The 22,005-nt window shown below is 36.9% G+C and overlaps 1 protein-coding gene across 2 annotated transcripts in view; it reads right to left on the reverse strand.

Annotated features, from left to right (window-relative positions):
- vps50 (VPS50 EARP/GARPII complex subunit) overlaps positions 1-22,005 on the reverse strand; it is a 166,270-nt gene that overhangs the window by 60,707 nt on the left and 83,558 nt on the right. For both annotated transcript variants that reach the window (XM_038288768.1, XM_038288767.1), the window contains exons 14-21: positions 18,787-18,875; positions 18,558-18,652; positions 16,495-16,593; positions 15,440-15,530; positions 13,545-13,730; positions 11,675-11,793; positions 7,239-7,345; positions 6,182-6,303 (exon numbers count right to left, since the gene is read on the reverse strand). In XM_038288768.1, coding sequence (XP_038144696.1) covers positions 6,182-6,303; positions 7,239-7,345; positions 11,675-11,793; positions 13,545-13,730; positions 15,440-15,530; positions 16,495-16,593; positions 18,558-18,652; positions 18,787-18,875 — 908 coding nt within the window. The remainder of the gene's footprint in view (positions 1-6,181; positions 6,304-7,238; positions 7,346-11,674; positions 11,794-13,544; positions 13,731-15,439; positions 15,531-16,494; positions 16,594-18,557; positions 18,653-18,786; positions 18,876-22,005) is intronic.

The following is a 22,005-nucleotide window of genomic DNA, read 5'->3' on the forward strand; positions in this document are numbered from 1 at the left end:
AAATATATGTATAAAAATAAAATTTGAGTCACTTTAACCAATCATATACATATCTGATAGTCTAAACAGTAATGACACATTTAACACCACATCATCAAACATACAGGGTCGGCTAAAGTCTGTTGCTAATAGTTGCAAACATTTTCTAACCATTCTTAATTTATTTATTCTCTTTTGTTATGAATATCATGAGAGTGCTCAGGTTGTGGGCGGCAGCTGCAGCATCACAAGTCACGACCTGTTCCGCCACGCATCACCATAGCTGCCGCTATAGGTCTATATGTTCAGGTTGTATGATAGTCTTTGGCCTTGACAGACCGGGCACAACAGGTAAAACGCTGCACTAACTCACTAAAGTCAGTAATACAGTAATACTTCAAAAAATGAAAGAATATAGATGGCAGCAGCTTGGAAGCAGAAGGCTAGCCTAACTGCATTCAGACAGTGGCAGCAAGAAGAGGTATTACAGTTAATATCATGGAGCTTCAACATGCGTTATTTGCTAAATGTAAAGGTTGTCTTGAATTGAGCAAGCTACCTTAAGCATTAGATATTAGAGAAACAAATACCTTTATGATACCGAGGCAGACAGCTTGGTGATTGTGCTGGACACAACTTTGCTTTTCTACATGTGTATTTCATTATATTTAAGTGAAAGTACTGTATCCCTCTCTGCGTAGCTGTAGCCACCCTTCTTAAACACTTATTGAAACTTGTCATTTCTGTTGCTTCTTTGTGAATAATTTGATTTGAATCCTAAATATTTAACTGCACTGAAAAAGGAGTGAAGCCTGCAAAGGAGAGACATTTTGGCATGGCATCTAATCTATACACCAGAGGTCTTCAACGTTTTCCAGGCCAAGGACCGCCAAACTGATGGTGAGATGGAGCGGGGACCCCTTAATTATATATACTGTATGAAATTGTGTTATATCAAACTAGTCCTATAGTCACTCTATTACAGATGGAGTAATGTAACGAAAGTAATTTCTTCCTGGGATTATTAAAGTATTTCTGATTCTGATTCCTGGTGATGGGACAGGTGTTGTGAATGAAACGGTGCCCAGCTTGAAAGAGCTCCTGTATGTCTCTGAATGTGTGCATTGATGACTGAAAGACATCTTCTGCCTCCATTGATCTGTTTTCCACAGTGTGTTGAATTCATGTTAATGTGGATTTAAAGAAATTTCAATTAGTGGAAAAAATTGCAGGGGGGAATATAAAAAAAAAGTCTAATCAGCCAAAACTTTTGCGACCCCCATGCAGTACCTTTGCGGACCCCCTAGGGGTCGTGGACCCCCCGTTGAAGACCTCTGCTATACACAATTTCTTTAACATATTAACTATGACAAAGAAAGTGAGCAAAAGTTTATTTTTAAAGCACCTTTCACAGTGATATTTTTGCTTAAGGTCATCATACTGTCAGAATTACATACTAGCCCATGCCTAAAAGCCACCAATTTAAAGCATGCTTGAAGTATCTGTAGTTATTTTGTGTTGGAACAATAATCTGAGGCAGATGTGAGTAATGGCTGATTAATGGAAGCTTTCCCTTGCTGTCTGGACTACAGTTTCTTCCTCATGGCTTGATTTATACCAACTCAACCACATCCACAAAAAAGTAATTGGGGAAATTCTTGCCAATTAATTTCAAGCATAATCCCAATTTTAAAATGCTATTTACAGAAGAAGCTGATGTTTGGGTCATTTACATTTTAATAGAATAGGGACTAGCTTTGTCACCACTGCCCTTTAGGTGGTAGTAAAAGGCTTAAGGTTTGCCACCACACAGAAGAAAAGACAGAAAGAATAGCTAGAAGTAATCACTTTCTTTTAAAAACAAGAAAGCAGTTCAAGATCAGGAAAACAATTAATCTAAAATTCACAGAGTTATCAAGTTATACTTCTGGTTTAAGAAAATTATTTTGTACAATATCAACAAGTAAAATTCATCGTGCAATTGCAGTGAACCAGTGACACTCAAATGGTCCTCAGGAAAAAAAAAAGAATCTTTATTGTTGTTGGGAAAAACAACCCCTAGAAGACACCATTATAAAATATATAACACCTTTAAGGGTCTTAAGGAAAGTTAAAGAGGAAAAACTCTTGATAGAATAATTATAAGCACTCGTAGAAGATATTAAACATCCTTAGAAGATAAATATGAAGTATGGAGAATATGCATGTCCATGCAGAGCAGTCTATAAAATGGGCTGATTGGTTGTTTAACTGTCACTAAGGTCTTGAAAGAATATCAAAGACGCCAATGTTTTACAGTACATTTTAGACTCCGGACTTTTTTTAAAGATGTGCATAGTAGATAACTTTCACTACAAGCATCAATCTGTGAGCCAAGATTTAAGACAAATGAAAAAATCTTTATGCATTATTGCTCATTTTTCAGATAAACAATTTCTCTTGTAGTATTTAACAATTTCCTGATCTACTCCTTCTTTTTATGCTGAGGTTCCTGCTTCAGTGTTTTGGTAGGAAACTGTTGGCATCCCCTATTTCTCTTCCCGTATTTCTTATTTTCTTATTTTTTTCCTCTCTTTTATAACCCTCTGCCGTCTTATTCCAGAGCAGACGTTTTAAAGTTATCCCCATGGGGTGCAACTTTCCAGAACGTTTTAAACATTAATCACTTTTTCCAAAAATGTGTTTGCAAATCTGCCTTTCTCAGCCCCCACGGCTGACTAACTCATTACTGTTCGCAGTGATGGAGAATCAGCAAGTGGAACACATCATGCATCTTTAGTGTATGTGTCACAGCGTCAAAGTGCGACTGTTTAAACAGATAATGGGCATATTTATTCTTTTACATAAGAATGCCTGACCATTAGTGTCTGAGAGGAAGAAGTCAAGCAGCTCAATCTTGATTCCAGAGGTGTAAAAGAGAGCAAAGTGTGGGTCGTGGCAGCAGCATATGTGCAGGGGACATTTCCAGGAGCTCTTTAAAGATTCATAGGGACATTAACATTTTACTGTGTTTCTTTCAGGGATGCCTATTAATGAAAATAGACAGGTTCACAATATGACCCTTTTCAAGACACTGAATTAAAATGTTACTCGTCAAAGTAATGTGAAAAGGATGCGATTTTAAGCTTTGCTAATGGTGAATGCCACAAAACGATCTGGTAACACTTTGGGGTGCAATAACATTTAATTTTGTTACATGAAGTCTGTCAGAGGAAATGCTATTAACTTGTTAACAGTGGTCATATCTGGTGAAGAAAGTGTGAATATTTTTAGAAGGTACGTGCAAAAATCATTTACTATCTATAAGACTCTTACTTGTAAGTTAGCAAAATTTCTTTTAAGTTGCCATTTTTGTACTGCCAAAGCTGACTAATTAATAAAACCTTATTTAACCAAAAGCATCTAGAGGATTCCAACCCATTGAGATAGGGCTCCAACCAGGTTTTTCTTTTGCAAATGTAAGGTTACAGGAATAGATCTCCATTCTGTTCTTTTTAGCTTCTTCGCTGCTTGAACCCACTCTTACATTTTCACTTTTTTTTTCTTTCTTTAGGCTGCCAAGGACACTAGGTTAGCATCTGCTTGTAAGCACAAAACCAGTTTAAATTGGAGGCAACTGGACTTTCCTTCTATTTTCCTGAAAAAATGTTGACACCTATCCAGGAGTCTTTATCAAATCTGCCAGCTCACCCTGATGTTTCGAAGCATCTGGAGGCCGATCCTCTTAAGCACATTAAAAGTTAGATTTTATGAAACTTTGTTCTCATTGCAAGATGTACAATGTTTCTAGGCATTTTGATAACCCTATAATTAGTGAACCATAAAAACATAATAAAATTACTATTCAACTAGGACTGAGAAAGCTGCACCCATTTTTTTTTACCTATCAAGTTAAAAAGCAGTTTGTAATTTACAAAATATAAAATGTGTATGTGCTTATTTTGTTTCATTAATGCTGCTAAAATCTTCTTTATTTTTTGTGAACCCAATATGATGTACTGTCTCATTGTATGAGAATGAGTAAATGCAGATGTACATGTGTTAGGTGGAGCCAGAGTGGTTGGACGCATGAAAAAAGGAAGACAATGACAAGTCAATCTTAAAACATTTCCTATTATTCTCTTAGCTGTTTTTTTACACGCACACATCAACATGCCAACAATCTGAGGCCCCCCGGGGCGCGTGCTTCATCTATATCTTTCCAATTTGGATGGGACAGAAGTCATTTCATTGTTATCATTACAATGTTCCGGAGGGCAGTAAATTCAAAAGTTCTGCTTTTTTTCCCTATTTTTTCACGAGGCACAGTAAAGCTGTCATGCCTTTCAATATCAATGAGAAGCTGGACTCACTAGTGTTTAACTGCTCAACCGGAATGGTTATTAATGCAGGCATTAATTAGGAAATATAGGAGCAGTTTGTTAATCAGGGCTTTAGTGGAGGTTATCTAATAAACAGGAAGGAGCTCATCTCTAGAGGTAATATAGGCAATTAGAGAGAATATCTGAGAAAAAAGACAAAAGCACAACATTAAAACAGAAAGAGAAAACCTTGGGGATGTACGCGGAAATTGAAATACATTCTTAATATATTTATCTTTTTGTCTCTCCGTCCCTCTCAGTCCATCTATCTTGCACTCTTTATTAAGACTATTCATACATCACAAAAAAGGCATTTTTTTTCCTGTTCTTCTTTTTATTCATGAGGGATTCACAATGAATCCTAAAGCTAGTAGGATTTAGAGCTTAACATTATGGCAATACTTATATCACAATACGTTTCTTATTTTCAGTCAATACCATACATTTTCAATATCAATCTATAAAAACCTAAAAAAAAAGCCAAGTAAGCATGCAACAGCAGCCTTTATACAATCAGATTTTTTTCTTTCCCTATTTTAAGTGTAGGTTAATCCTAAATGATCATATATCACATATCTTATCTTTTTTCTTTTACATTGTCGCTCCAAGCTGAACAGATGACATGCCCATTTAACCAGCTAGTTATCTCTCTATTAAATTTCTCCTTCCATCGGTTCTTGCCTTTCACAGTTTCTCTGTCTTTGCCTGATTTAATTGACTAAAGGTCCTTGATCCATTCTAAGACATCTAACTTTGGATGAACCCTTGCTGATGCTTTAGGTGAAACAGTACCTCTTTTTTTTATCATCCTAGTACGATTTTTCATGCAGCTTCCCCCCCTGCTTAAGTCTTGACCTTTGTAGTTTTGTTTGCAAATAGAAGGTTGGTTTGTTTTGGACTTCTTATCCTTAGTTCACAAACACAGGCTCCCATGGGCTATTTTGTATTACCTGTGCACAATGAACGTTTACAAACTGCTTCCTAGATTGAACCAAACATTTATTGCAGCAAGGACCATCTGAGTCAAAACTATGTCTATCGATTCACACATCCCATAATACCACTGAATGGTTTCCTGTCAGTGGGGACAAATTAGAGCTCTGCTCTGTTTTGTCCTCTCTTATGTGTGCACGCTTCTCTCAGCTCTTTTACTCTGACTGTAATGCTACGTTCAGACCGCAAGCAGCAAAAACGCACATGCTGCTTTATTTTTGATGCTTCTACAAGTGAAGTTCTGACGCACGGCTGAAGCATCTTTGCTGCTCTAGCTGCACGGTCGAATAAATGGGGCTGATGCGCTTTGGGAGGAGCTACCCTATCCTTTCTTTGCCTGTAACAATGGCAGCTATATTTGCTGTGATCAGGTGGTAAAAAGTAGTTTTAATATGTTTTTAAGTGAGAAACTCCATCTTAAAACTTCATCTGTGGAGTCAGTTCATCAACTTGCATGTAAACTGGCTGCTTCTGCTGACTCTGCTGCTTGCAGTCTAAATGTAGCATAATGCTATGTTCACACCGCACGCGATTTCAGCAGCAAAAAAGTGCCTGCTGCTTCATATTTGAGGCTTGTCCACATCAGCGTCTAGATGCGTCTGATGCTGCTGCTGCTCCTGTGTCCATTGGCGGAGAGCGGCTTTGCTATATTTGCTATGATAAGCTGGTAAAAAGTAGTTTTAATTATTTTTAAGTACAGTTCATCAAGATTATGATCCTGCTTTAAAATATTATTTTGCTTTCGGAGCCGCTCAGATCGCCAAATACCGGCGGTGCGCGGTCATTGGGAATCCTTAAGAAATGGAAAAACTTAAACTTAATGAGTAATAGGATCAATATGACCTTACCATGTCGTTACGTCCAAAGAAGGTGTATACAGCATAAAGGTAGTAGTCAAAGAGCTGTGATACACAGTGGATGACATCGAAGGCAATCGGCTTTAGAATATTCATCATCTGCATGTATTTTCCTGAATTCAGAGAAGAGAAAGAAAGAAGAGTTATTTCCCACACTTTGGTAATCTGAATGCATTGTGTAGCACCAACTGTATCCCTGATTGTGTGGCCTAAACATTTCCAAAGCCAGCATTTGGTTACAAGTGACAGAACTTGAAATAAATGTTTTTGGACGTTAAAATGGTTAAAATGCAGCAAGTTAATCATGGGGAAGCCATGTCCTTTATGGAAGAACTTAAAACAGCAGTATCCTGCATTTCCACACAAATTGCAAGGACTTAATTTAGCAGAAAGGTAATAAAGGCTATAAATACAGAGGTATGGGGGAGTAATCAGATTACCTACTGAGTAAAAACTGATGAAGGGAAGAGAGGAGAAGAAATATATTCAATCTAGCTCACTTTGCCTCTGAGACAGAACTATTCCTGAAACTCATTTATTACAGGACTTGTCTTGAATTCCATACTGAGAGCTCTGTGTTCAACCTGATATCCATCATACACCTGCAGAGAGTATATTGGAAATGACTTCAAGTTTTTCTAATCTGCTAAAAAGTCTGCATTACTAATCTGGTGAAACAAAATGGCAAACAGATTATTGGCTCAATGCACAAGAAAAATTAGTTAATCTAGATTTACTGGGTAAAACTAAACTCTGTTACTTAAATAGATATAATCTGTAATAATAAACCCTAAAAAAATCTCTTTACAAGGTCCACGTCCACCAAGATCACATTTTGTCAATGAGATGACCCGGGTGTCCTAAAAGACTCATGAGAGCAGCACATTATAAAGGTCAGAGCTCAGGGTGAAAGGTGACCGTTATCTGTAATGATCTGCTTCATTGATGAATACATTGAAATCTCAGCAGGTGGGAGGGAACTTGCATTTGAGTGTGAGCAGCAAGGTTACTCTTAAGAAGGGTTCTTGTGCGAGCATGCAGCACCTACCGACAAGCCGGATGACGTTGAGGGTGGTGTTGGTGAGAATTGGCGCGCTGGCCTTGCAGAGGTTGTAATCTGACTTTTTCTTGCTTCTTATGGTCTCACGGGACACGCTGATGCATGCAGGAGTGGGTAAGAGAGAAAAAAGGGGGGAAACCATGAGAAAGTAATTGTTACACAGTAATATGTCACTAATCTTTGGAAACGATTGGCTGGTGTGGGTCACAGTCCTATAATTGATCTATCAGAACCCATTACACATTGCAGGAGACAGAGCTGGAGGCTGCTGATGGGAAAGGCTTTGAACTGATGATTCTGGAGCACTACATCCCTGACACTAAGCTCAATGAGCCAAATTAGTGAGGAGTCATTACCTTGGCAGCTGTCATTACAGGAAATGTCCAATACCTCAATGTGATCGTGCAACCCATTAAATAATTAACCCTTAGTAAGCATCACTTCATTAATAAAGAAATTACATGTTCATAACCGTACCTCCAAATGTAAAAATAGGAATGGAAACTGAGGTACGTGTACCATCTTAACAAAAGCACCGAATATGGTGTAGGTGCTAACATCATGTTGCAATAAAAACAAAAGACAATGAAAACTGAACAAATCTAATATACAGGTGCTGGTCATAAAATTAGAATATCATGAAAAAGTAGATTGATTTCAGTAATTCCATTTAAAAAGTGAAACTTGTATATTATATTCATACATTACATACAAACTCATATATTTCAGATGTTTATTTTGTTTAATTTTGATGATTACAAATGACAACAAATGAAAATCTCAAATTCATCATATCAGAAAATTAGAATATTACTGAAGACCAATAAAAACAAAGGATTTATAGAAATGTTGGCCAACTGAAAAGTATGAACATGAAAAGTATGAGCATGTACAGCACTCAGTATTTAGTTGGGCCTCCTTTGGCCTGTATTACTGCAGCAATGCGGCGTGGCATGGAGTCGATCAGTCTGTGGCACTGCTCAGGTGTTATGATAGCCCAGGTTGCTCTAATAGTGGCTTTTAGCTCTTCTGAATTGTTGGGTCTGGTGTATTGCATCTTCTTCTTCACAATACCCCATAGATTTTCTATGGGGTTAAGGTCAGGAGAGTTTGCTGGCCAATTAAGAACAGGGATACCATGGTCCTTCAACCAGGTACTGGTAGCTTTGGCACTGTGTGCAGGTGCCAAGTCCTGTTGGAAAATGAAATCTGCATCTCCAAAAAGTTGGTCAGCTGCAGGAAGCATGAAGTGCTCTAAAACTTCCTGGTATGTGGCTGCGTTGACCCTGGACCTCAGAAAACACAATGGACCAACACCAGCAGATGACATGGCACCCCAAACCATCACTGACTGTGGAAACTTTACACTGGACTTCAAGCAACGTGGATGAAGTGCCTCTCTTCTTTTCCTCCAGACTCTGGGACCTTGATTTTCAAAGGAAATGCAAAATTTACTTTCATCAGAGAACATGACTTTGGACCACTCACCAGCAGTCCAGTCCTGTTTCTCTTTAGCCCAGGCAAGACGCTTCTGACGCTGTCTGTGGTTCAAGAGTGGCTTGACACAAGGAATGCGACAGCAGAAACCCATGTCTTTCATACGTCTGTGTGTGGTGGTTCTTGAAGCACTCACTCCAGCTGCAGTCCACTCTTTGTGAATCTCCCCCACATTTTTGAAGGGGTTTTGTTTCACAATCCTCTCCAGGGTGCGGTTATCTCTCTTGCTTGTACACTTTTTTCGACCACATCTTTTCCTTCCCTTCGCCTCTCTATTAATGTGCTTGGACACTGAGCTCTGTGAACAGCCAGCCTCTTTAGCGATGACCTTTTGTGTCTTGCCCTCCTTGTGCAAGGTGTCGATGGTCGTCTTTTGGACAACTGTCAAGTCAGCAGTCTTCCCCATGATTGTGTAGCCTATAGAAGTAGACTGAAAGACCATTTAAAGGCTTTTGCAGGTGGTTTGAGTTAATTAGCTGATTAGAGTGTGGCACCAGGGGCCATCAATTTTGAACATTTTCACAATATTCTAATTTTCTGATATGATGAATTTGAGATTTTCATTTGTTGTCATTTGTAATCATCAAAATTAAACAAAATAAACATCTGAAATATATGAGTTGTACAATATTATACAGTATATTATACAGTATATCATATCAATATTAGCTCCAAAATCTGAAAATTAAACATGGGAAATGAAAAAAATTTAGACAATGCATTTAAAATTTGTTTACATTTTTTGTGATAAAAATGAGAAGTTATTCGAAGGACATTTAACAATGAGATCCATAAAAATACAAAAATATCTGGCTGTGGCCGCTTTATGTTGACTGTTGTTTAGGTTGGATTAGGTTGGTTAGGATCTCCTAAAGCTGGGCCCACACTACGATTTTTTGCCGTTTTTTGGGCAGACTCTTGAGTTGTGCGAGAATTTTCCAACCGGTCTGACTTTCACTCTGATCGTCCGTCGTATAGTGTACAGGGGATAAGGAGGGGCAATCAGCCTCTCACGACCACCTCCCGATCAGGAATCATGAGGTTGAGAGAAATTCAAACATGTTTGATTTTCAGTCGACCGTCGTGGGCAAAAAGCTCAGTGGGCATGCGCCAACAAGGACGTTTCTTCTTCGTCCTCTAAGATGAAAACACAGAAGCATGGCGGGGATGCAATAAGTGAAATGGAGTTCTTTCTGTAAAATTGACAGACCGTAGTAGAAACGTTTGCTCAGCCATTTCTTTGTCCAAATACGTCGTCGCCTTTTCTTTTTAGGGCTTTCAGCACAAAATTGCACAAATTGCCAAGGCAGCGAGTTTCTCTTAAGTGAGCTTCATATTCCTCTTCTACTTATTTGGCTTCCGGATAGACGAGTCCAAGTAGCGCCATCTGACTGTGGAGCTGAGTCCAACGTGGTATTTAGATGTACAGTGTGAGGAGGTAGATCGCATCAGAGGTTTTTGCTGCACAGAACATACATAGTTAGCTTTGAACTCACACTGTGAAACCCTGCAGTTTTGTCGTACAGTGTGAGCTGTAGCTGCTTGCAAGGATTGAAAAAAAATCGCTAAGTATGCCTGGCTTAACCCATGCAATGTCCCTGGATTGGAAAATTTCAATTTTAATTGGGAAGTCGATTGTGAGTGTACAGTGCATTTATTATTACATAGCATAGGTTTTTCTCGACTGATAGTTCGGCTCTTCAATCATAATGCAACTGCATCCAACTGCAGTTATTTCCTCATCAGGTTGCAGAATATTCCAGTTTTTGGATTCTCCATCATCTGCAGCCCGCTTGTGGGGAATAACATTTTTATTGATTTATTATTTACTTCTGTAAAATTCACAATTTTCTATACACATACCATGGGCAGCGCATTACTCTACAAAATACTAACACTCTGTGGTGTTTTACATATATGATCTGATCACTATTTCCTAAGTACTGTTATCATAGGGTTTGGTTTCTAAACTTTATAGTTGCAGCTTGGACTTTTAACTTTTTCCTTTTATAGCTTAAAAAAATATATATTTTTGTCTTCCGACTCCAACTCAGAAGAATTCTTTAACTGGCTCAATCTTACAACAACTTGTTTATCTGCACAATTTGGAGGTGTGGGCACATTTTGCCCTGACAGATAGTCCTGTGTGTTGTCTCTGCCATTTCCTTTGGATTAAAGCATACTCATTGAGAACAGAGAAAAATGCCCTCTTTAACAGCAAAAAAGATTACTACCTTCTGTTCTTGTAATCAGCTTGAACGTATTTGCATACTTTTATTTATACATTATCTAAGGAGAAAGTTTTCTCTTGCATGGTATCCAACAACTATTACATACGATGCAGGAATCAGGAGTTCTGTTGTCATATTTTTGAGACATATCTAGTCATGACCAGATAGCAGAGTGTGTATTGCCTGGTGCAAAGAAGGCCGAAGCTTGTATTATTTAGACAGGTTAGAGGTTAATTCAAATTCATCCCATTCTGAAAACAGAAATAAAATGCAAAAACATCTCTAGACTTTTAATCGATCAATAATACCTTTGAACTTGAATAGGGGCCAATATTAGCAAGAAAAAGGCCAAAACATTCACCCACATTAAAGGCTGACTCATGCTTTAATGAAACAGAGCTGTCACCTACAAGATGGGGAAAAAAAAGAAAAATAAGCTTTTGAAAGCTTTTTGGCTGTACATGTAAAGTAGGGTTATTTAAAAGTGAACTAAACTGACTGTTGCTAAAGAAATAGAAAGGGGCAATAATTTCACACTTTTAGAAACACCTTCTGAGAACGATTTAGATGGATCAATATTAGCTTTTTTTAGTTCGCTCCGCTGTAAACACACATAAAAAGACCTGACCTGTGTGTCAGTTTGATCTGCAGTACTCGTCAGTTTGATGTGTTATAATAAGGCCGCTTGGATCTTACCTCTTCAGGGGAACATCGCCTGTCTGCTCGTCAACAAAGTCTTGCTTGAGCTCATCTGGGACATCGCTGTCACTGTCGTAGTCCTGATAGACGCTCTTCTCCAGTTCATCCGATTCGTACTGAAGAAAATAAGGGGATAGAGATCAAAGAGGGTAAAAATCAGATACATGCACTGAGAAAATGTCAAGTAAGAGTACAGAGTAGTCACCTCCCTGGGTTTACGCAGAATGGGTACTATTCAGACATGACTTGGATAAAGATTTTAAATGCACACATTTTTTTTTTTTTATTAAACCTTTTGTTTTCGAATCTTAGTGAATTACATATGTTATAAAGATACAGAATGGAAGGCTACTTGATTTAGGTGCAGAATCAGAAAAGCCAGCACCTTCTTAAAAAAGGCGGACTTCATGCTTCATACTATTGTGCTTTCTGGTTCTCTCAACTCTGACAAAAACAAGTCCTACTGAGCGTTTCTGATAACTGGCTATGAGCATGTGATGAAGTTCAGCTATATTGAATATATTTTAAAGTATAGATTAAATGTTTAAGGTCACATCAAAGCATATTTAGTCCAGACTTAGGATGATGAGGATTCAAAACAGTTTAAATGTTTTCGTAGAAGATATCTAAAGGACAGGAATTCTCTACTTACCTACAAAATGGACTAAATATTATGAAGTATCTAAAATATTATGAAGTATCTATCTTCAGGGAACATCAAGCAGTTTAACTGGAGCTGCAGCTGAGTTCCAATTGTTGTTCTACTGACATCTTTTTACCCTGCTTGATTCTGGTCAAGGAAGTTTGTTCTTAAACCTCCTTGACCAGTTCTTTGAAGACTTAGAGAAAATTCATTTTCATTTTGTATACACAGTGTTTACAACCCAAAATTGCACTGCTTACAGCTTCAAACAGTGAAATAAGCAGCTTACAACAGTAAAATGAACATTACCATTACAAAGTCCCACAGTGATCAGAATGTAAACAGTGTAGAAGAAAGGAAAACCAGTAATGGTGCAAAAGGGCATTAATATGGAAAGGTTCAGTGCAACGCAAAATAAATATGGTGCAAAATGCAGTGGAACATTGAATTGTTTCCTATTTAAAAGGATTATTAAAGTTTTTAGCCACGTTGGTGGTTCAAAATAATGTTGCAAGCGGGATGTAGAGTCTAGTTTATAGGTCAACAGTCTTATGACAGCTGGGAAAAAGCTGTTGCAGAACCTGCTGGCCCTGCAGTGGATGCTGCGAAGCCTCTTCCCAGAGGGCAGCAGGGAGAACGGCATGCTCTTGAGCTCATTGTTTGAGAGGCACTCCTGGGAAAGTTAACTTTACATTATTTGCATTCGAAGATGATATCTTACAGGTTCACTGGGAACCTGAAGATCTGGGAATTATTCTTCAAACTGATGGATTTCATAATCTTTACTTTTGTTCTTAAAGATCTTGACAGCATATAAGGGGCGCAAACAAATAGTCGACTTACAATCGTCGATGAATGGTTTACCAATTCAGACCAACATTTATTTTTGTTGAATAAAAATTATTTCCATATCAGATAATTGTGTATCACAAAAAACCTAAAGCAACAAACTTTTATAAATCAAGGTCCAAATTTATCTAAATTTCATTAAACTTTAGGACTAACCAACTACACTGGATAATTAAGACATAAAATATAGATGCTCTAAAGAATAGGCATCAATACAGCAATACAATAATTACTAAAACGTTGAATTTATATTGGTGATGAGAAAATAGAATGCATAATGTAAATTATTTAGTTTTACACTCTTGTTCAAATGTACTTAAATTTAAAGGTCAGACTTGCAACCTTGTGAAAACTCCCCCAGAGCTGGAAGCATACCCCATTAGAAGCGAGCACATCCTCTGTCTCCTCTTCCTTGTTTTCAATGTGCATCTCAAAGGGATTCCCATCCTGATGATATTGCTGGAAAAGGGACAGTTCCTCCAGGGCCGGGGGAACCGAGGACGCAGCCTGTCTGCTTGGGGAAACGGAGGGAGAGCGGCACTGGCCCATGAACTTGAACTCCTGCATTAGAGAGGAAGAGACCACAAAACCAAATCTGATCTTAGCTCAATGCAAAAGACACAATCTCATTATCCTGTTTATCTTTTGAAAAACAGGAACATATTTTTAGAACATTATGGAGAGAAAATAATAAAAGAAGAAAAAACAAAACTCTTCTGCATATATTTAAAAAGTCTTAAAAATGCCATCCACAACCAAAAATTCTAATTTTTAGAAGGGTTCTCTGAAAAAACATGTCTCACTGTACTAAAACTAAGAAGAAAAATAAAAATATTCAACTAAAGTTAGGTAACTGAAGCAGCTAATTATTTATTTATTATTTATAACTCCCTTAAGAGGAAATTGAATTGTATTTTGTCATTTTGTATACACGAGTGTATATAAAAAGACATTTAGTTTAAAACAGCTCTAGACAATTTCAAAAGTGCAACCTTGAAAAACAGTAAAAAAAAATTGTCTTATTACCAAAGTGTCTACAACACTGCAATCACAAACACATGTAAATCATGAGTAACCTACAAAACTGAGGGTTTAGCACCTGGACAATCAGTTAAATCCTTGTTGAAAAAGAAATAAAAAAACTTCTTTAAAGGTGACACTACAATATGGACACGGATACATGGATACATTTTCTCATATGTAGTTAAGAGTAATGCAATGAAAAATCCAAATTTTATAGATAATTTCAAGTGAACTGGGTAACAGTTATGAAACCGGAAGTTGGGTTTTCGGTTCCAATTCAATACAGAATTGTACTAGAAACCTCACAATCTGCTGCTTGCACCGAAATATTATTACCAAATTATTATTGCCAAATGCAAACAATTTTCTTATAAACTATCATTAATATTTATTCACAATTTTAACAGTAGCCAAAAGATGTCCACTCTACTTTAGTTAACCAGCCCATGTACAGTTTGGAAGTGTGTTCAACTTTGTACAGCAGAGACCTGAATTTAATAGGGAGACCAACAGACTGTATATTGGTCTCTCTGTGCAATGGGCTCATACATACAACAGTTTATAGAGAAAAAAAAAGCTGCTTAAATGGAAAAAACAGATCCAGCCAAAGTAGCGGTGTGTTGCAATGTGCATAGCAGCTGCATCACCTTGACAATGTATGATTAGGTCATTGCCTTGGGATGATGTGAGTGTTTCCTGTCCTGCTTTACATTCAGCAAAAAATCCACTGTGGTGCCTCTGCACCACAGCCCCCGACCATAAACCATCACATGCTTACAAAGTAAGACTTGGGCCTGCTTAAATAAAACTGGGATCTCTAATGCAACATCGCACATAATGGGGAGTCTAATGCATAATCATTTCCCCTCAGAGGACCATTCTAAGACTCTACAGGAACATTCTGGGTGATCTGAGAGTTGGGGAAATGGCATTAATCACGTATGCGCTAGCTCAATAAAACCAAATGCATAGACAACACATTTACTCCTGTGGTTGGTTATTAAATATGAAGGACACCAGGTTCATTTGAAACAAATGAAGGTGGGAGAATCAACTTTTAACTGCTGGCCATCATCGGTCCCTTTATGTTCATCTGGCGTCTAAAATGAGGCACGCACAAACTCAACACAATTGCCAAACACAGAGATTTAAATAACATTTCCAGCAGGGGTTTATGCTATATGTGAACACATGACTGTGAGCAACCTTTCATTACTTCTTTTGTTTTTTATTTATCTTTTACTCACGTGGAGCTGGGAAATGTTAAAGTTGGACTTGACTGGACACAGTTCCCACGTTTCATTTTCTAGAAACATCCTGAGCTCTTCCAATCGTGCCCTAAATAAAGACAGAAGAAATGAGCAGAAAGATAAAAAACAAACAAACTGACATAAAGAATATTAAAGCAATATCTGCTAAATACCAATGATTATTTTTCAAGAACAAAGCCACTATTTTCAGAGGATTCAAAATAAAAAGTGTGAACATGAAGAAAACCAGAGAATGGCTAGTGATGCACAGCAGGAAGTATCTGATTTGGAACCAGTTTTGATGTGTTAACAGCTCAAGACAGCCACCCTGGTGTTCACCTGCCAGATTAATATCCGTTCACACTGTGTTACATGTCATCGCAGTGTTCATTTGAAGCACAGCAGGACATCTTTTATGTCTTAAAGGTGTTTGCAATATAGGATGTGATGCAGCACAGAAGACAAGGAGAAAAATAAGAGGAACACATTTGTTGACTTAAGATAAGTTTAGTACATATATTTAATTATGGATTGGAAAACTTATCACCCTGGTGTATTTTTTAATGGTCTCTAAACCACATCGACATCAGTGGCTTAATGTGCTCCTGTTTCTTCACATCCTGCAGTTTTTCAGTTTCACCTCCATCTCTAAGGTGTGTATATTGTTTCTGACTTGTGTCACCGGATGGTTGGACACTTCATCAATGATCCCTCACATATAACCTCAATGCAGATGAAGGTGTGTCCTCTTCAATGACAGGAGACCATCCAACAGTGAGGAGATATTCATGAGATTTGCAGGCTCTAATGTAATCGTGATGTGAAAAAGTTTTTTTCCCTCACTAAGAGTTTCCATATAATTATGCGTCTATTCCAAAGAGGATTATGCGAGTGATGGAGTGCATTACAATGAGCTACTGGCCATCATTTTGCATAGAAGTCTCTTTTCTTATTGAATGTCCAGTCTAAAATGATTTAGTTTTATTCTGCATTGAGATGTTTTTATAGTTGCTGTTTTCACTTGATCAAAAAGAGCAAATAATTCCTGTTACCTGTGATAGTTTTTGAAGTAGTTCACACTCTGGCGTTTGATAGACTCCTGCAGGACCTCTGACTTACTGCCACAGAACTCTTCACCAACCTGCATCAACCTGGAAGACAGAGAGTAATGAGGGCAGGTGAAAAGAGGGGTTCCTTCAAAAATATAAAGTCTGTCTAGAATATGGACAAAATCCTGAATAATGTGATTAAGGGCTGCTAGTTATGCAATTCCATTTTACTTTTCTTGTCTTATTAGGTTCAGCAACTTTCTCTAAAACCTTCTCAGTCCAACCAGGCTTATTATATGGTACTAAATTGTAAATCATCTTATGTAATGCATCATTTATTTAAAAATCTATGTATAACACCATATAGCATATTATGCATTGCAGTAAAGGTAATTCCTTGCAACCTATTGCTCCCTGTTGTTTATTATATGCTGTGAAATGTTTATTTTTTACAGGGACAGTATGATTAAATGTCATCCATAGGCAGCAGATGCAGTGTACACGGGCTTAAAACCAAACCCAAATATCCGGCAACCCCCGTCCCCAGATAGGCTTTTCCTCAAATAAAGATCGTGACACTTTTAAAAAGTATCAAGCAATTATTGCATGCAAAAATTACAGTCAACATTTTAAATACACAAAAAACACATCTAGATCAGGTTTTACTGTGTTCACAGTGTTGTTGCCCCTCAGTGCTTCAGTTGCAGGAAAAAAATAAAAAAAACTCTCACACATTCTATATCCAGTGGTTTACATAATTGCAATATTTCCATTAAATAAGTAATAACACTAATATTGCATGCGAGTGTGTTTGTTTATGTGATAACTCCGGAAAACAACATGGCAGCAGCGGATGTAACAGATTTTTTTTCCTTTATTCGCTGATGTAATCTTGTCCATTTTCCAGCCATGGCTCTAGTGCTCATCTCGCTCATCGTCGCAAAATAAATGTTAAAAAGAAAGTATTGCGATGTCCACTCATATTGATTCACTGTCACACCCTAATGGCCCATATTCAAAAATCAAATATAGCGAAAAGGCTGTGAAGGCTGTGGAGTATTTCTGTGGTGTGTGTTTGACAGACAGCAAAGTGTTGGCAGAAAGCTGCAATTTAATATCACTTTTTTTATAACTAACACAGAAGCCATGAGTCAGAAAATCTGAATAATAATAAAATGTAAGCAGAGTGACTAATAAACAAAAAAATAGCTCTAACCTTCTAAAAACGTATTAATTTGTCGTCTTTATCTTTTTCCTCACACTTGTTCACACTTTTATCAAGCATGCATGCACTTCTATTTGTTAATCACATATTGGACTCATGAATGTAATCGCTACGTAATTAGTTTTATTACATTTCTTGTGCTTTTATTTTTTTCTGAGATTTTTCCTCCAATATGTTTTAAACTTTTTTCCCCAAGTTTTCTCTATTCCCAATTAGTATAAAATGTGTGTCTATTAGGAATGACAAACTTTAATATTTTCTAAAACAAACTCCTTAACATGAACATTTATATATATTATATATTCATGGGTTGAAAATAAGGATTATACAATAACACACTGAAATCCCATTAAATCTAAAAACATACTGCTTATAGAGACTAAAACCTATTTGGTTATAATCTCCTTTTTAACACAATTTTTAGTGAAGAAATGTAAAATAAAACTATGGTTTTAGTGCATGACAGTCGTGTCAAGGTTAGGCATTAGATATAGAACTGGATGACATAGATGGTTGGGCCAACTGGATGAATGGATGTCTTTTTTCTAAAGCAGAATTAAAAAACGTATTTTTTTTAATCACCTGTTTATAAATCAGTGGAACTTGAACCAGTAATAACAGATGTAATAGTACATGTCATCATTAAAATTTTCTTTTGGTGTCTGGTGTAGCTTCTGTCCACTAATTTGAGTGGATGTGCCTAAAACACTGAGTGCTGTGACAGGGACTCTGTCCAGCAGGTCAACCTGATTACTGTGACAAAGGGAGGAGGGGGCAGTGAGAGCAAGACAAGGCCAATTAGTAGAATCATAAAGGCGTCTGAGCTGATGCTGACGCCTACCTGCTGATGACATCCAGCACCACTATGAAATCATCGTATTTGAAGTTAGACATGTCCGTTCCCAAGATATACACCTTCACCTTTAGCTGGACATCCTGAGGAGAGACACAGAGGCATAGGTGGGAAGGGTAGTTTTTTTTAAGGATTAGAGCTCTTAATGGATTCACAATCTGAATGAAAAAAAAATGTAAATAAAATTGGAAGGAAGGAGAAATGTTTGCCAGCAAACCTGCCAGATCCTCGTCAATCCGTGCTCCAGCTTCTTCTTGACGTAGCTGCGGTCCACATTCAACTCATCCGGCTCTGCTGCTGAGTCATCTACAGGAAAAAGTTAACAAAATCAGAGAAAACAAACAAAAAGAGGTATAATAATGGCAAAAAGAACACAAAAAAAAACATTTAGTTCCAGCTGAAAAATCTCTTTTCCAACTGAAACAGTACCCAAGTTCAAGCTTGGTGCAAATGACTAATGTTGGTTAATATGGACAAAACTACTTCTACAATAAATAGGAATATGAAAAGGTAAATATGGAGTATTAGGACTTTTTGAAGCTTATCAAGGTCCTTCCCTATCAGATGATGACTCAGCTGAGAACAGCTGTCAGCAGTGGTTGCCACTCTGCATCTTAAAGGCCTGAAGGTCACAAACTCCCAGCAGAGATGAACGACTGACAGCAGCTCAGAGCCAGATACTGTGGAGGCCTGCGTGCTGTCAGACATGATTCCTCCTCCATCATCAGCTCACCTTCCTCTCTGTTGCGTCTCTATTGTCTTTGTTATTTTAAATAAGCTGACATACTGTGCTGAATATAGCCACATCAATACTACTCTTTAGCTGAAAGTTGCTTCGCATAATCTCAAGCGGCTTCCCCTGTATGAAATGGATTTTTAGGAAAGCCAGCAGCGGTTAGCCGTGAAGGCAACAAGTAGTCAGCTGTCAGTCATGAAATAAATTACATTGCCATAAAAATATAAAACCTGCTGGTGATACTCCAATAAAAGGAAAGAAGTGGACACTGGCTAAATGTAATAAGTAATAATTTTTAATCACAAAAATCCTAATATTAAATGAAAATAACATGAATGAATGCAAAAAACTGTTTTCAAATATTTCTATTTATTTAAAAAACAATGTTCCAAAACAGCATGGCACTATTTGAAAAAGTAGTGGCAACATTAGTTACATAAATAAATAAACGTTGCATCCAAGGGGTGCTAAAAAACGTACGGTAATACAAATTTTTGGGGCCATATAACTTTAGGTGATTAAAAGTCTTAGGTTCAATGTATTACAACCAAATTGGTCTAGACACAATCTGTAAACTATTTAATCTAGAGTTTGAGAAGTCTTCCAGAGCTAAATTATTTTGTTCAGTAAAATACAACATTAAAATATGGAGCCGTGGTAAAAACATTTGCTGTTTGCTCACAGAAAGTATTTTGGAAACACAGAAATTAAAGAACACAGAGTACATCTCCATTATATGAGGGCAAAATAAGTCATATAAACGGATGACTGGCTGACAGTATTGACCAGGATAAACCCATATTTTTCTCATCATCCTTCTTCTTTTTTTATTATTAACATAAAATCATAGGAATTTCTTTCTGCACTTCAGAAGATTTTGTCACTAAAATCTATATCTGCTGTTGTTATGAAGCCCAGCAAAAGTCTATTCAAAAGAAACCAAATACATCAACCATGAGGTGATATCTTTGCACTTGCATACACTGCAAAACATATCTAAAAAAGGGTAACAACTTCTTAAAATAATGTATTTACCCTTAATATGTGCAGGTAAATAAGAGTGAATATTTGTTTGCTTAAAATAAGATAAAACGGGACAGTGAGATATTTTGAACTTTGAAGAGTTTTTCTTTTTTAAACTGAAATATTTTTATTTCACTGGTGTTACTTGCCAGCAAAAAAAAAACAAATTAAAAGTGTAAATGATTTTGCAATGGGAAATGTGATTGTATTCCTTAATGAATTGGATCTTTTCAACTCAGAATGTGTCAAAAACTGTATTCTAGCCTTGCACAGTGGTTAAAGGGGCTAACCGCTTAAGTGAACATAAGACAAAAAACAACCACTTATTTTAGGTTAGCTTTTTGTCTTTTGTTTTTGTAAAGTACAAATTATCCTGGAAAGACTCACACAGAAAAAATGGTATTCGAAAGACTTTATTAACATGCATGGAAATCAGTTATTTAGGGCCCAGGCCTCAGCAGAAGACTTCGATACAGATTTTTGCACTTTTTCCAACTTTAGGCACTTGTGCTGCAGTACAACAGTCCAACACCATCTTTCAGTTTAAAGATTTTATGGATTATTGTGTTTTCCCCCAACAAAAACATCAGGTAAATTAGTTTTTTCTGTTTTTATCCTGAAATCAATGGCCATTTTTTAAATATTTTTACTATCTGACGGAGTTGTTAGAAACAAGTACAATCCTCATTAAAAGACAATAAGATAATATGATGTGAGAAATCAACTTGACATGTGAAGATTCGATTTAATGAGCACACCAATGAAATTTCAGGGAAGGAGCTGTGAGGAATGCAGAGCAAAAGTATTTGAGGAGGACAAGTTAAAACCGAGGAGGAGAAAGCTAGCAGCTTTGGAACAAGGTGAGAAAGCAGAGGCTGCTAATGATGAACTGATTAGGTTCACAAACAGAAATCTATCACTGTTAGAGGTGCAGAATTGAATAACCTACTCAGCAATTATCAATTGTTTTAACAAATTTGCAAGGAATTGTAGAAAAAAAGAAAAATGCTAGAACTGGGCTAACATTATGTCAATCTGCAATTAAAATGTGCAACACTAAAAGCTGGTGAAAAAGAAGTGTAAGAATTGTAATGTTTTTTCCTAATTCTATTCCTCTAAATGTGTTAAAGTTTTAACAGTAAATAAAGTAGAATTAGGGAGGGCCTGAACAGAGTTGAAAACCTTCTGCCACACTTTTCTAGGAAATATTTCTTTGCCTTTAAGCAGTTTCACCTATTTTGATAAATGTTATTTCCTGTGAATCAGACTGGAGAAAAGACAGAAGTCGAACATGAATCGTTTCTGACAAGTATGTGTCAACATCCGTAAAGCAGGTCCTCATTTCCTCTCCAAGTATGTTGCAAATTAGCACCTAAAAATAAACAGAAATGTGGTGGTTCACCTCTCTTTCCCAACTCATCCAGCTCATTTGATTCAGTAATTAGAGTTTGTTTACTGCTTTAAGTACAGATAATAAATATTTAGTTTTATAGATTGTTTCAGAGGCAGCTCTGAATCTAACCTTATAGACATCAACTATACAGAAAATATATTTATTTTAAATAAGATAAAGTGGCTAGTGACAATATGGTTACTATATATATATATATATAGATATAGTTAAAGGACATTTTAACCCCTTTCAGTCACTTTGTCTTTATGAAAAATAAAAAAAAA

This window comes from Cyprinodon tularosa, unplaced genomic scaffold, assembly GCF_016077235.1.
Source record: "Cyprinodon tularosa strain WSP-4 unplaced genomic scaffold, ASM1607723v1 ctg26, whole genome shotgun sequence".
Lineage (NCBI taxonomy): Eukaryota > Metazoa > Chordata > Actinopteri > Cyprinodontiformes > Cyprinodontidae > Cyprinodon > Cyprinodon tularosa.